General features: G+C 38.0%; 1 protein-coding gene across 16 annotated transcripts in view; it reads left to right on the top strand.

The window, feature by feature from the left end:
• Nucleotides 1-14,800, top strand: part of UTRN (utrophin) — a 457,624-nt gene that overhangs the window by 289,819 nt on the left and 153,005 nt on the right. Inside the window, exon 1 of one of the 16 annotated variants that reach the window (XM_064486624.1) lies at nt 7,531-8,461. The exons of 14 other annotated variants lie outside the window; for them this stretch is intronic. In XM_064486624.1, coding sequence (XP_064342694.1) covers nt 8,411-8,461 — 51 coding nt within the window. In that variant the 5' untranslated portion in view covers nt 7,531-8,410. Of the gene's footprint in view, nt 1-7,530; nt 8,462-14,800 lie in introns of those variants that run through there. One more of the 16 variants, XM_031456492.2, reaches the window with a different exon arrangement.

Raw genomic sequence — 14,800 nt, 5'->3', positions numbered from 1 at the left:
TAATGACCAATCAGTAATACAGTACTAGTGAATGGCTTCCTTCATAAGAGTTTTTGAGTGTCTGCTGAAGCGTCGGAGGATCATTTTACAAAGAAAAATCGAGGTCCAGGCAAGGGTTCAAGTGGCCTTTTTTGGGTCAGACAGCTACATAAGGGTTACAGATGAAATCACAACCCGGGTCCCTTGACTCCAGGAAGACTATTCTTATTTATCCTGTGGAAGATATAACATAATAGGGCTGAGATGTAATAATACAAATAAGTAATCTAGTTCACATGTGACATCAGTTCTTACTGTCTCATATGATTGAAAAGGTTCTGCATCGCTTTCCAGAGTATCATAGTAGTGGTATGATCTGATTCATAATTTCTAATGAGAAAGTTATACCCTAATGATTTAAGTTCTGTGTCATTCTGAGCTATAATCTTCTCTATGGGAGTGTGTAGTGTTCGCTGTAAGATAATTAAGAGGCATTAAATAAATATGCCACAGCTAAAAAGGAACAACCAATGGCTCTGGCAGTGGCAATAGAGATGGGGTGGGATGAGTCAAAGAATATTATTATTCCTCAAAATACTATCCCTCAATATGTTGTAGCAACATTTCAGTTGCATATGTTTTCTAAATTAGTTTCACATTTTTTCAATATCAAGCAGCCTTTGTAGCATCCTTAATAACATGTGTCATGTTTTGAATCTGCTAATCAATGATAGATCTAACTTATGAGTTATATTATGAGATGAGTGTGCACACTGCCAGCAATCATTCAGTTAAGTCTGGTGAGCAAGACGGGTGTTAAATTTTGGTAAAAATGGTAGTATGTTTGAAAAAAATGATCAGTGTTATTATTGGATCTCTTGTTAATTATAAAGGCATCTCTGAAGCAGTATTCCAGAAAGGTTTTGTGCAGTAGCAACATCACTTGAGTATTTGTTTAGCCTCCCAAGGTTATAATTTTGATGCCAGTACTGTTTTTATAAGCAGAAATACTAGATTTAGAGTCGTGCTTTTAAAGGCTCCATTACTACAATCATCTCATACTTTTATTTTAAAGTTAAAACACCAGCCATGTCAAATTTTGGCTTTGAATTGTACTCTCAATCCTTGGCTTGAGAATCTTTAATGTAGAGCTAGAGATTATAACCCTTCTTCTACTGCTTGATATGGCCTTAAACAATACCATGCCACATCTTAGTATTCCATGGTTGCTTGCCTTGCAGTGGTCCATTTCCTGCACCACCGTTTTGTGCTTTGGTATTGTGTTAGCACATCAAGCATACCTTCTCCAGACACAACAAGCAGGGCAGGGTTCATGCTGTCTTCTCTCTCACTGCTGTGACTTAGATTCGTGAATGAAATTGCTATTTGTATTTGCAGCATCTTTTAAGCTGTTAGTGGAGTCGGGTACTCAAATCTTTCTGCCAGCTTAGTGGGTAGAATCACCAATTTGAAAGATAAAGCCATACCGCAATTGCTTTGAACAAATCAGGCTAGATATTCTTTTTTGGGTGTATATCAAGCATTTTTTATAAGCATTTCCAAAAATTGTATACTGTGGAATATCACAGTATCAGATGACAGTTAGGAGTACTGGTTTCCTTAGAAAGAGAATAGCTTGAATTGTATATTGCCTGTTTAGGCACAAAGTTATTACTTAAATAAGCTGGAGTTACCGGTTATAGAGTAACTTATGAGAACAAAAAGGCTTTGTCTCTGTCTCTTTTAGAAAAGTTTACCATTGACCAGCCCACTGCTGCTGAAAGCTTGTTTCTATTGAGGGCTGATTTGCTAGAATGTCAGACCATCTGGCACCACAGAACTTCTGAAACTTTCAGAGACAAAAATGATTGTCTCTCATGGCATTTACTTTCAAATTAAATGATGCCACCATTTTAAAAATAGTTATTTACCTAGAAGGACAAATGTGTTTTACTTGGGATTTTGCTGTCTGTTTATTGACTTAATTTTGTGTGGAAAAAGTACTCTGTGCCTGTGGTAGAATTTTCACACAGTGTAAAAAACAAAATAAAGTGTCCCATTCTAGGACACTCAGATCTCTGGTCCCATCATTGGTATCTTAGATCTCTTTCCAGAAATATTATCTGTATTTCATATATTTTACCTTTACATAACTACATAATCTCCTCCCTTTTGGCATACCCAAATATATTCTCTGTATATACACATGTATTAGAGATTATTTCTTATCAGCACATAGTGCATGATTGCTTTTCCATAGCTGTACAGCATTCCATTGTGGGAATCCGCCGTCATTTACTTACACAGTTACCTACTGATGGACATTTAGATTGTTTACAGCTTTTTGCTATGTCAAATATGACTTACTGAGCATCCTTATACATACATCTGTATGCATGTTTTCAAATCAAATTCCTAGGGATAGAATTTCTGACTCAAAGTTTATACGCATTTTAATGTTTGATGAATATTGCTAAAATAGCCCCAGCCCCAAGTTTGCAATGGAAACTTTTTGGGGAAGAAACGAAGACATAATGTAGAACTCGTTGCTCATTGTAAACAAATGAAGGAAGTGAGATGAAAGTACAGAAAGTAAATATAACTAAAGATCCTCAGGGAGGAAGAAAAGATGATTATACTCTGTGATTTTGGGGGAGGCATATATATGAGTATAAGTGGTTCATGTGGTGGTATATTGACTGGTTTTCATTGAGACTCATGAAAGAGAATCATGCTTATGGAGTCCAAGTCGGTCGGGGGTGTGATTTTGCAGAGAATTCAAAATGGGATGCAAAGCAGGAAGATGGCAGGACCTTGGGTCAGAGTTGAAGTAGTAACTCAACTCTGAATGGACTGGCCTGCAGGCATCACAAAAGCCTGCTGCTCGGTATTATATCCAGAAGCATAGCTGATCTCACTGCGTTAGTTTGAACTTCTTCAGGGTTCACTGCATGTCCAGTTCCTTAAATACATATTCAGAGTGTAGGAACAATGCCTTCCTGGGATGAGTACCAGTATTTTACTTGGGATTGAAAACAGCACCTTCAATTTTCATTTATCTTGACACATTTTTTGTTATTAAAATTTGCATTTTGATTTAGGCTTTAATTTTCTGAATCTGGATAGCTGGGGAAAGGTGGAAGAACCCTTAGAAAACCTTTAAGAACCTTCCTCCAGAGCCCTGTGTCATTTAGCTGCCTGTCCCACAGGCTTGCGCTGTCAGTGGACGTCTGGAATTGTGAGGCTTGGCCGTCTGAGGTGGTTTCACTCTTGTCTGATGCTGCATATTTTTTAGGAAGGATATGGTTTTGAAACATTAACTTGTTTTGGCATTATTTTTAGTCACCTAATAAAGTGCTCTCTGAATCATTAAATATTTGGAAGGTTGCTGAAGGCTGACCCTGCACCTGGTTGGCTAATTCAGCTCAGCTGGCATTTTTCTTCCTCAAGCCCTACCGCACCCATCCACTCCCCTGAAGAAGAAAAAGCTCTTTGTGCCTTTAAAAATGTGTAGTAGAATCTTCTGACTGTGGGTTATGGAAATACATGTTGAATTTTTTCTTACGAATTATGATTTTTATTTCCCAACGGCTACCTACATAGCTATCAGGATAGATGACAGTATTAAGAGATAAACGTTAAACGTTAAAAATAACTCTTTGTGTACAAAGCATATTGCGTGAACTTCCTTGGATAAAAGGAGAGTTCCGCCTTTCATCAGGGAGCTCAGGCCTCCGTTTTAGGTTGGACCTTCTGCCCTTTAGGGCTGTATATTACTTTAAATAGCTAGCAGCTGACAGTCTTGGTTGCTGGCTGATGTTAACTAGAAAGCTGTAATGCATTGAGTAGTGTCCCCTTAATAGAACTACAGAGGCAGTAGACAATGAATTGAAATTTCACGTCATGATTAGGGTCTAGAAGCTGTTTTAGTTTTAAAATAAACTAAAAAGTTAGTAAGGTTATGAAAAAGGTAATTATATATGTTCCTTTCAAAGGCATTATAATCTGGATCTTTCCTTAAGTCTGAATGGGTTTATGATATGTAAATTTTTCTCCCCATGCCTGAAGCTCTTTGTTTTGAATAAAGGCATGATGTACCGATTTATTTGTAATCACCTATTGACCTCCATATGCTTTGCTTTAGAGGCTCCCAAGAAGCTTTTCTTTTGTTTTTGTTTTTTATATTGACCAACATAAAAAAAAACTTTAAGGTTTTGCATAGGAAACATACTTTATCTTTACAGTGTTTATAAATGTGAAGTTTGTTTAGTGGGAAGGGTACTTTAAGATCCACTGTATGGGTAAGGCATAAATTAGCAAAGTATTTAGACTTCTCTTTTTGCTTATATTTGTCCGAATCCTAAAGAATGTCTTATTGCCTCAATGAAATTGCTAAATAAGTTATCTTGTAACAAATTAAATGAAATATAGTTTTTAAGCATAAGAAGTTTTTAAATTATCCTGGCCTTTGAAAGTTTTTCCAAAGCCATATATGCATGTAGCTCTCTTCATTCTGGCGGTGGAATGTGGTTTTTATTAAGTAATGTAGATTTAGATTTTATCAATTCCATTATTGCATTTTCTCCTGCTTCTGTGGTTCTGTAACCTTCATGTTCTCTTGGAACTATGTGTCTATGTTTGTGACATGGCTTATTTAGCTGGAGAATCTTAGGATATTCAGTGTTTGTTGATCTGTTATAGGAATTGGTAGTATTATGTTTATTCCACTTCATGAGGGTTAGTGCACAATTTATTTGCACACTAGCTTAAACCGGCAAAATGTCCACTGCTTCAAATTTCATCATCCAATTTACTAAGTCTCTGTGCTAATGTGCTGCTTTTCACTGGAGGCCTGTATTTTTTGTTTTAATGATTACAGGATTACTGGAGATAATGTTATCAAAGAGGTGCTTGGTTAAAAACATAGAAAGGGCTTTAGAGATGTAAGGAATGTTACCAAGGGGTTATTTTGTATACAGAGTTTAAACTGAGAAAGTATTCTTATTATAGATAGCAAACATGAATATATTGTAATGTGCTCACATTTAGAAAAACAATTCACATTTACTTTTTACAAGTCTTTCTTTTAATGTGTCACTTATCAAAGAGCACAGCACTTTTGAGTAACAAACTAGTATCTTGCTATTTGAATTTTGAAAAATATCTTTGGACTTACACATAAATAATCAATTTGTCTTTAGCACTTTAAAAATAAAATTTTTAATGTCAATTATACCTGTTTTTTAAAAATAGAATTTTAAGTTGCTTCCCAGTGTTTTAGTGAGAGTATAGTTACCCTGTTATTAAAATTAGATGAGAATCAGTTTTTTTTTTCTTTTGACTGGTTTCACATGGATCCACTGAGTATTTTCCCCCATTTTTCTCCTAAAGAGGATGTCCTCCTAGCTAGGATCATCAGTATTTTAGTTTTTGATGTTTTATAACTGTGAGTAGGGAGCTTTATTTAAGTGTCTGCTTTTCTGCCCAAGCAGAGGATGTGAGTTCTGAGAATGGGTATCACGCATCTGCAGGGCACGTCATTTGCAGGGAAGCAAGTACCTGGCACGAAGACTTTGACTTCCAGACACTTTACTTAGAATTCCATGTGGGGCCACACTCTTCCTCTCTTTCCTTATCCTGTCTTTATCTCTTCTAGGACTGAGGTACCTATCATGCTGGTAAAGTTTACCCAACTCTTATCTGTTGGGAAGAGTTTTTAACATGCAGGATGCTGCTGCTTTTCCCTCATAAAGATTAGCCTTGTCTAAGGAGACAAGATATTTGGAGCTCTAACAATAACATCCCATCCTCTTCTTGGTGTAAGAACCCTTTAAACATAAGGCTGTACTTTAGAGAAAGACTGTGGTACTGTCTGTTGTTCCATAGAGGTTTTCTTTAATTCACTCTTTTGATACATGCATGGGTGGGGCGGGGGTTATGGGGGAGGCTGCATGTTTGCACATGTCTCTGATCACAATCATCCAGCACCCTGGGTGGTAGTTGGAAGTTTGCCCAGCTGCGAAAGATTGTTCTTTTTCTCTCTCTTTTATTTATTTATTTTTTGTGGTGATGTTGCTGGAGGTGGTGATGGTGGTGCTGGTGGTTCCTTTTGTCTTGTATTTATGTAAAAAGTTTATTTGTTACTGCTGAAAGATCTCAGCATGTGGCCGCAGGGCTCTCACAGATCAGGGTCAACCTGGTCAGTTTCTGTGTGTTTCTAAACTTCGTTTTTTGATGACTGGTCTTCATGCTGATGTCAGTGTTTTTGGTGTTTTATTTATTTATTTTGATACAAACTGCATAGATTAATTTTATTTATAAATTTCTGGGTAATTATTAGTTTACCACATTTGTTTTTGACATTAATTGTGTCTGTGTATAAATCTGAATTGGGCACTTTGAGGTGAAACACATTCTGCTACGAATCTCATAAAGCCAGCCTTCCTCTGGAGACATGTTGGTTTTTATGAATAAACGATAAAAGTATTTTAAAAGCTTGTCGAATTTGTGTAGATCCACATATGTAAAACACATGCTATTTAAATACTGATAAGAGAATAAGTTGGGAATGACATGGAAATAAAAATGGTTTGCAAATCCAAAAAAATAATAACCTCGTTTTTCCCTGTTGGATTTTTGTTTTCTTCTGTTGTTAACGGAGTCGTTTTCTCCATATGATTAAGTGAGTGCTAACAATTTTTGATATTAAAGTAATTCAAATAGTCTTTTAGGAGACACATATTCTAACTTCAAAGGTTTTTTTTTTCTTTGCTCTATGCCCTGATGCAGAAAGCAAACTTAGTTATATTAAGATTAATGTTATCCCATTTGTGATAGTGTCACTTTAAAGAGCATTTTGTAATTATGATGAGATTCTTCATACAACTGGAGAACTATGTTTCATATGAACATGTCTGTCATACTTTTATTGGTGTAATAAATAGCTATGTAATGCAAAAACAAAATCACATTTTTGCCTTGGAATGATGTTCATAATAGCAGTGCAAAGAGTACATCATTTGGATTTAACTTTTTCTTTGAAAGCATTTACTCTTAAAACTTTGTAGACGATAGTGTTTCTCTCAGTGCCAGTAACAATTTAACATCAAAATAGAGGGCACATTTAACAGTAACTGAGTATTACTCACATTTTGAGTAGTTTCACTTATTAAGCTTTGTTTCAGAAACAAGTAGATTCCCCACATGAAAACAGCCATTGAGATTAAAAACATTTTTTTTCTTTAAAAGGATTTTTCCCATCATTTTGCTGTTAAAACCTTTTTAGAAATAATACCGTTGATCACACAGATTTTGTTTCATGGTTCGTACTGTTCTGTGCACCTAGCCCCTTTTGTTTTCAGGGGTGGGCTCCAAACTGGGATGTGGATCATGACAATTTGAAAGACACTATACTGCAGTTTGGGGCGGGGAAGCCTCCAGGAAGTGGGAGTGAACTTAACTTCAAACTGTGTGTGAGGGGTGGTGGAAGGGAGGATGCCGATTAAAATAATAAACAACTGCTGGGAAGACTAGTAGATTACCACACCACTTGTCAGGTCCACAAGAGGAGATGCCAAAGCTGATGCGGCTGCCCTCCCCGGCACACACTCTGCAAAGGGGGCCGTGGGATCTGCTGCTTGAACTTATCCTCTGGGCAGATAGAACAACTTTTTCAGTAACTTAGTTCTGTGGCACTGACACAGCATCCTTAGGCATAGCCTGACCTAGGGAAACGGACTGAAACTAGCTTGGTGGTTACCATAGCAACATAGGCTGCCGGTGTCTGGGAGAGTGCAAGCCAGTGGCCTCTTGTCCCGTGTTTGGGTGTTTCTTCAGACAAGAGTGCCCTCCTTGCTGTTCAAACTCTACAGAAGTCATGCTTTTTGAAAACTGGCTCCTTATCCAGGATTTTTTTTTCTTTTTCTTTCTGAAACCAGTCTGAATGGAGGAAACTGGTAATACTTGGCTCTTTTTTTTTTTTTTTCTTTTTTGGCCTCCTCTCATGCAAGTTTCCAGGATATAGCTTCTTTTTTGCTGTGTGTAATTGAGACCAAACTCTAAGCTCGGGGCCCAGGAGAGAACAGTCGTGGGCTGCAGGTCATTAGTGAGGTGAACAGAAGGGGACCCTGGGCTTCCCAGAGAAAAAGGAGACCATGCCAGCCTCGTGGAACGCAGCTACCAGAGAACACACAAGCAGGTCTTTTCCTTGCGAACTCCGAAGTCTATGAAATACCGGACCCACGGTGGGGTGGCTAAAATGTCCCAGCGCAAACTGCTGCTGCTCATGGACCATAGCTCAAGGACAAGGCTTGTAAAGGATTTTGCAAAGGATTTTAAAGTATAGCCAGAAAAGATACGGTTTTTAGAAGTTAAACGCTGTTGTCTGAAGGAAGTTTGCCGAGAAGATGTAGGCTTCAAGGGCTACTGGACGATGATTGGTCTGAACTTCAGCTTACGGGAATTGCTGACAAAATTCGAAAAGGTATGCGGAAAGCAGACTTCATGATTGTACTTTCTCTCCTTCTTCCTTTTCTTGTCTTTTTTTTCTCCCACTCTGTATTTAGACAGCAGCAAATCTATTGATTCTGATTATTTAATATAATTTCTAAGGCATATTTGATTTTGTATCCTCTTAAAAAAATTTTTTTTTCCAACCAGATATCAAGTTAGCAATTCTTTCCTTTGGTCAGGAGGGCTTCTTGTGATGCCTGCCAGTTTTAGAATTTCACATCAGAAGAGATCCTTTGTACTCCAATCGGCTGGTAATTTAATTGAAAGTTATTTTGGAAAAAAGAAAAAAAAAAAAAACCAGCAACAACACTAGGTTTTCATGCCAAAGTCTGACTTCATCAGGCATGGGTTCTGTTTTCCATGCCCCGCAGGTTTATCTCCCTGCAGTGGCTGAGCACTGACTTCTCCACCTCCTTTCTGAAGATTCAGTTCTGAGTGTCAGGAGAGGATGCCTCACAGTGGCAATGGCACGTCTGATCTCTTTTTCTTTCTGGTTGTGTCGGTGTTAATTGTGGAGTGCTCGTGTGCACTGTGGAGCTTTAACACTTGGATCGTTATTTTTGCATTTAGTTATTTTTTTCCATAGGAAAGTTCTTGGCATTCTACGATTGAGTCTAGCCTGCCAAATGCTACCTTACATTTATAGTTAAACAAAACAGAAAACCTCAACATGCTGCTCATGGGGCTCCTGCCTTCCTTGGCCTTTGGATGCCGAGCACCTATCTTCTTTCAATTTCCCGTCTTTAAAGAAAAGGAGGGAAAGAGGCAAAGAACTCTTGCTCTGTGCATAAATCAGTTACTTACCGGTTGTCAAAGATGTGGTCAGTGGCTTTCACCCCGAATACCCTATGGTTCATTGCAAGTACAAATATAAGCAAGACTATATCGAGTCATTTAAGGAAAAACGGGCTTTTTCTTACAAAACCACCATTGCCCAAGGAAAAGGGTGTAAAATCGTGTCATTTAAAAAGTTTGAAAGCTTTTCCAAAACAATTGGAGTCATTGCGTGCCTCCTGATGGCAGAAACCATGTAGCAGGAAGAGGATGGAGAGAGAAGAATTCAGCTTCTCCTGGTTTAATGCTCCCTCCTCCCCTCTTCTCTCCCTGCACCCCAACTGTAGTCTAAGGATTGTACCACAGGGCTCATTCTGACCTCTCCCTTTAATACGTTATTAAGCACCTGCATTCCTGAGGGTAAAAGATAGTTCCTGGTTCAACTTGCTCACCATTCAGAAGGGGTGGAGGAGAGAGAGAATACTTTTTTTATGGCAGCTGGTAACAGCAGGTGACAAACTTTATGACCATAAAGAGATCTTTTAGCTTGGTTTGTATAGATTTGTCTGTTTCTTCCTAAAAAGGTATAGGGCATATGTTACATGAATAATTCATTACTAAGACCCCCTGAGAGGCAGTAATTGTGGGCAATAGCTAGACTTTTATATTGTAATTGCTGCCATTAGTCTTTAAAGCCCAGGTCAGATACCAGAGGCTAGTAACCTGCTTCAGCCTTTTGGCCACTTCATCGACAGAGCTACAAGTTCTGGTTATATTAGTATGTTTCCTCCTTTAACTCCTAAACCTTAGTATCTGCACATTTCATATTTTTCTTTTAGTGGTTGAACTGACAGTAAAAGTCTACAGGCTTAATCCTGTCAAAGGCCTAATTGGGAATTTTTTTTTTGTGGGGAGGACAAAGCAAATTCAAAGCAACAATCTTGCTGCGATTCATAGTCTGTAGTTTTCCAGATACGTTTATTTTTGTGTTAGATGCTTTTATAAAAACCTATGTGAAAGTTAATCTCTTTGCCATATTTCGTTTGTAGGAAGTTGTCATACATGGATGTATTTTTCTCCAACTTGAGTCTTTCTAAAAAACCCTTTGTGTATTTTCACAAAAGCTGGCTCATATATTTAGCCTATGCTACGTGGATTCATTGCCAGGAATGTATTATGGAAAGGTACCACTACTTAACACCTCTCAAGTACGACTACCTTCCTGCAACTTGGAGAGGAAGAATGCCATTTCTAGGGAAAGACCAAGGCTTACCGCTCTCAGGCAAAAGGCACATGATACCTTCAGAAGCTGAGTAACAGTCTCTTTTCCTCAATGTTAGTGATTCGCTTCTGGAGAAAACACTAAGCTTAGTGGCTTCGCAGTTTTCTTATCAGTAATTGTAATAGTTCAGGCTGATGTTAGGTTACCATAGCAAAGAAGTATTTTGCTCAGTTCCTGAAACCATTTCAGACTTTAAGAAAACTCGAGCACAAGGTTGGGGTAGTGGTGGGTCTTCCAATGGTGGTTAATCTGGAAAGGTACAGACTGATCAGGTCACTGAAATTTCCAGATGACAGCAGATCTTCAGCGTAACTTCCAGACAGCAGTGTGTTTGTGGGGTAAATTGAAAGAGGATATCTGGTTGATATTTTTTAATTTTAAAGAAATCTCGTGATTTTGTGACTGATACTGTGTATCTGTTCATACATGAATGTTTGGCCCACAGTTGAGATCTGTAGTTTGGTTATCTGGTCCCAAAATGCGTGATGCCAGGATGGTGGTTTTCCAGAATAAGCTGGATGGGCAAATTGCATCTGGGACTCGGAGTTCCTAGGGGTCCAGGAGGTAGGAAGCATTCTCTACTGTTTCCTCAAGGTGACAGCTCACCAAAGATCAGGAAACTCCACTGGGAGAGAACCACAGGTGCCCCAATGTGGTCTGAAAGAGGAGACTGGAACTGGAGCTTCTCACCAGGGGAGGATGACCTTGTGGCAAGATGTGCCTGCCAGCAAGCAGGTCCGCATCACCTAGTCAGGTGATGAGGGGTGAGCAGTTGTGACCAGGGTGACCGTATACCTGGTTCAGACTCAGCAGTTGACGGGACACAGAAGGCTGATCCACCAGAGCACCTTTCTGAAATCCAACCTATGGGCTGGTTTTATTGCTACCTTGACTTTAATGAATTTTCTCCTTGAAAGTACCTCCTGAAGGAAGTATCTGATGGCCTCAGTGTTTGTGAATATGACTGTCATACTTGAGCCATCTGCACTGTGTACTGTGTGTTCCATTTATTTAGTAGTCACAGAGGAGGAAGTAAGGGATTGTTTTAGCTTGGTGACATTTTGAGTGACTGTTGCTTTTTATTAACTTATGCGGTTCTGCTGCTAGATGATTAATGATAATGGCAGTTCTCTAAGGGTGTGTGTGTGTGTGTGTGTGTGTGTCTGAGTCTGTGTAGTACCGTTCTTGGTGAATCCTTTGGGAAAGATACTTCCCATAGTGACGACACAGAGCAAAACCACTCAATGCTAAATTTCCTTTATGACATTGACCTCTTTTAGGATGATCAATATTTAAAATTAATCAGAGCCTGTATTTTGCTGTTCAATTTGTAAGACGCAGTAAACTTCCAATTTCAAAGTCTACTCAGTTCTTCAATATTTAGTAAGTATTTATGAAGGGCACAGTATGTACCAGACTTGGCTGAGTTCAAGGGTTGGGTGGATAACAGAGTGGACCTCCCCTCTTTGAATTTACGGCTGAGTAGGAGAATACAGACCTTAAACAAGTCTGTATTCTCTGAGTGTGTGAATTAGCATAAGTAGAGGGAGCTGTTGGAGTAACAGGCAGATAGAATCTAATCTGAGTGCATTGAAGATTTTCCTGGGGAAATTACATTTAAGCTGGGACTTAAAAGACGGCTTTAAGATTAAGGAAGAAACAGAGATTGTGTGCTGGTGTGTGGGTATGTGGGTATGTGGGTGGGTGTGTGTTGTGGGAAGAAACTGAGAGTTTTCTGGGCCATAGGAACTGCTTTTACACAGGTCAGGAGTTGAAGAGTTGGATGCCCCAGGATTGTAGTTTAAAACACTTAAAATACAAAAACCTTTGACTGGGTTTTCAGGCCTGTTCAATTTCAGTTATACAATCTGATTTGGGGAATTAAGGTGGGGCAATAGTTTGATCACATGGAAACATTTTAAAATATCTGTTCTTAAGAAACTTGTGTTCATGTGCAGATCAAACCTGCTTATATAAAGTGCACCTCAGAAGGAAAGCCACTGTATTTTAATTCACTAGGATTTTAGTGTGTTTAAGTAGCAATTGGTATAGAGTCGAGGATTTGGAACATTTTTTTGTTGTTGTTGTGAAGAATATTTTTCCTAATAACAGTGTTTGCTATGTTGGAATTTAAAATGTAATTTGTTGATTGATATCATTTCAAGTTAGCTTGTTCAAATTATCTTGGAAGTGCAGTTAATTGTAAATTTGTTCTACTTAGTAATTTAATATTTTTTCTACTCTGTTGTCTAACGTATGTTTATATCCCAGATAATGGGAGCAGAACATTACTGGCATTGATTTCCTACTTTATAAATGTTGCTGTAGATCAGGTGACACCACTTTCTTTTGTTTTTCAAAATATGATTCCATAATTATTAGTAGAGTGGTTAAAAATGAGATTCGTTGTTGAAAGGAGAGGTAGTTTATAATTAATTGAATGATTTGTTGACATCAGTCAATTAATTGTAGTAATTAATTGACTGATTAATTGTAATTACTCACTTTCCCAGAAGTCTCACAAACTGTCTCAAAGCATATTTACATAGCAAATAATGACTTTGATGGTATCACTTAGTTGTATAATTTTCTTAGGTAATACCTGACTAGTTTGTTAGAAGGTTATGACCCCTCATTTTCAAAACCTGAGACTCTGGCAGTGATCCTTCTGAGCTCCTGAGAACTGATCCTAAACTGGTCCTACTTTTGAAAGGAACAGTGGATTTCCTTTTCCTTAATGGTTCACTTTGTTGATTTAGCCTGAGCCTTGGGATACAGCTGGGAAGTCGTTGCTAACCTCACTTCTTCACCTTCAGAGAAGAGGTCAGGACTCCTTAAGAGAAAACATTGCTCTGGCTGTGTAGGGTTAGGTAAATAGGCCCTGCAAAAATAAACCACAGTTATGTCAGCAAGGCCCAAAGAGGATGGATCTGCTCTAACACCAGTTTAGTTGTTGAAGACTTCCTAATGGAACTATTCTAAATCTGTTTCCTATCAGAGGGTTCAGACAGTTCTGCTTATTATAATCTAAGGAAATATTTTTGATTACATAGTTACAGCTACTACTTGATTGTAGAAACATTATAAAGAAATAAAATGTATGTGATATACATTATAAGGTATTTGCATATGATACCTCTATGGGTTACATCATTAAAGAAATGTCCAATTAGGGCAAAACTGATATTAAAATATCAATTATTAACTAAGTAAATAAATAAATGTTTTCCTTTATTTGTGAAGTTTATTTTGACCTGGGTAGTGGGTATTGTATAAAAAAGACTAATTGTTGATCTGTGAACCTCTGTGAACTTCTGCAAGGTTCTTCCCAAAGTGTGCACCTTAGGCTTTTGATGGTGTTTTATTTGGAGAAATATGTAGTCCTCTTATTCTGACCTCTAACTTTCCTTAACCTTCTACAATATGCTTACATTGTTTGAAGGTACATTTCAAAGCTTTCAAGTGAATCCTGAAAATATTTCTTCTCGTCTGTTTTCAAATGTTAGTTTAACGGCTTGAATACCTTGCTATGGCCCCTCTGTGCACATGACTGGCTTATGTTAAATGCTTGGAAGAGCATTGCTTTGTGCTTCTAGATGGATTACATTCCCATAACTAATTATCAATAACCATTTTGTGTTTGAATGTTTATTTAATGGTTAGAAAGGCTTTCAGGTGACAGAGGTAAGCATTAGTAGGGCAAGTCTCCCAGCTGTGCAGTGAGAGTAAACCCTCTTTCACAGAACTTTAATTTATTTTAGCATTTGATGTTACATCAGGGTCATGATCTGACAGCCTCCCATGCTGGCATCTTGACTTTAAAACCAGTGCATCATTGCACAGTGATCTGTGAAGGAGCATGATTCATTAACTGCGTGTAATTCTACATTTCCAGTGAAAAGCTTATTCGAGGCTTTGCAGTGCAGTCTTGTAAATAATTTTAGGTTTTCCATGTTACATTTTTAAAATGAAGAGATTAAAACAAAATGATTACTACATTTCCTTCCAGTTATTTCTCTGATTTTTCCTGGCACTTCAGTGGCTAATATGCCAGTCAGTCAAGATGAACTTATTTATGCATTTTTTCATGCATTTGTATCTCTCTCTATCTGTCATCTATCTGTGTCTAGTTTTCATTAGGGTTAATCTGTGTAGCAGAGACTCTGAAGGACGCAGAAGAAATATTATGATGATTTTCTGTCTTTAGGAGCTCTTTCTATATTTGGCCAAATAAATATGCCGCCAAGTGTTAAA

This window comes from Camelus dromedarius, chromosome 6, assembly GCF_036321535.1.
Source record: "Camelus dromedarius isolate mCamDro1 chromosome 6, mCamDro1.pat, whole genome shotgun sequence".
NCBI lineage: Eukaryota > Metazoa > Chordata > Mammalia > Artiodactyla > Camelidae > Camelus > Camelus dromedarius.
The sequence above is the reverse complement of the archived record's forward strand: the minus strand, read 5'-3'. Positions and strand labels throughout refer to the sequence as shown.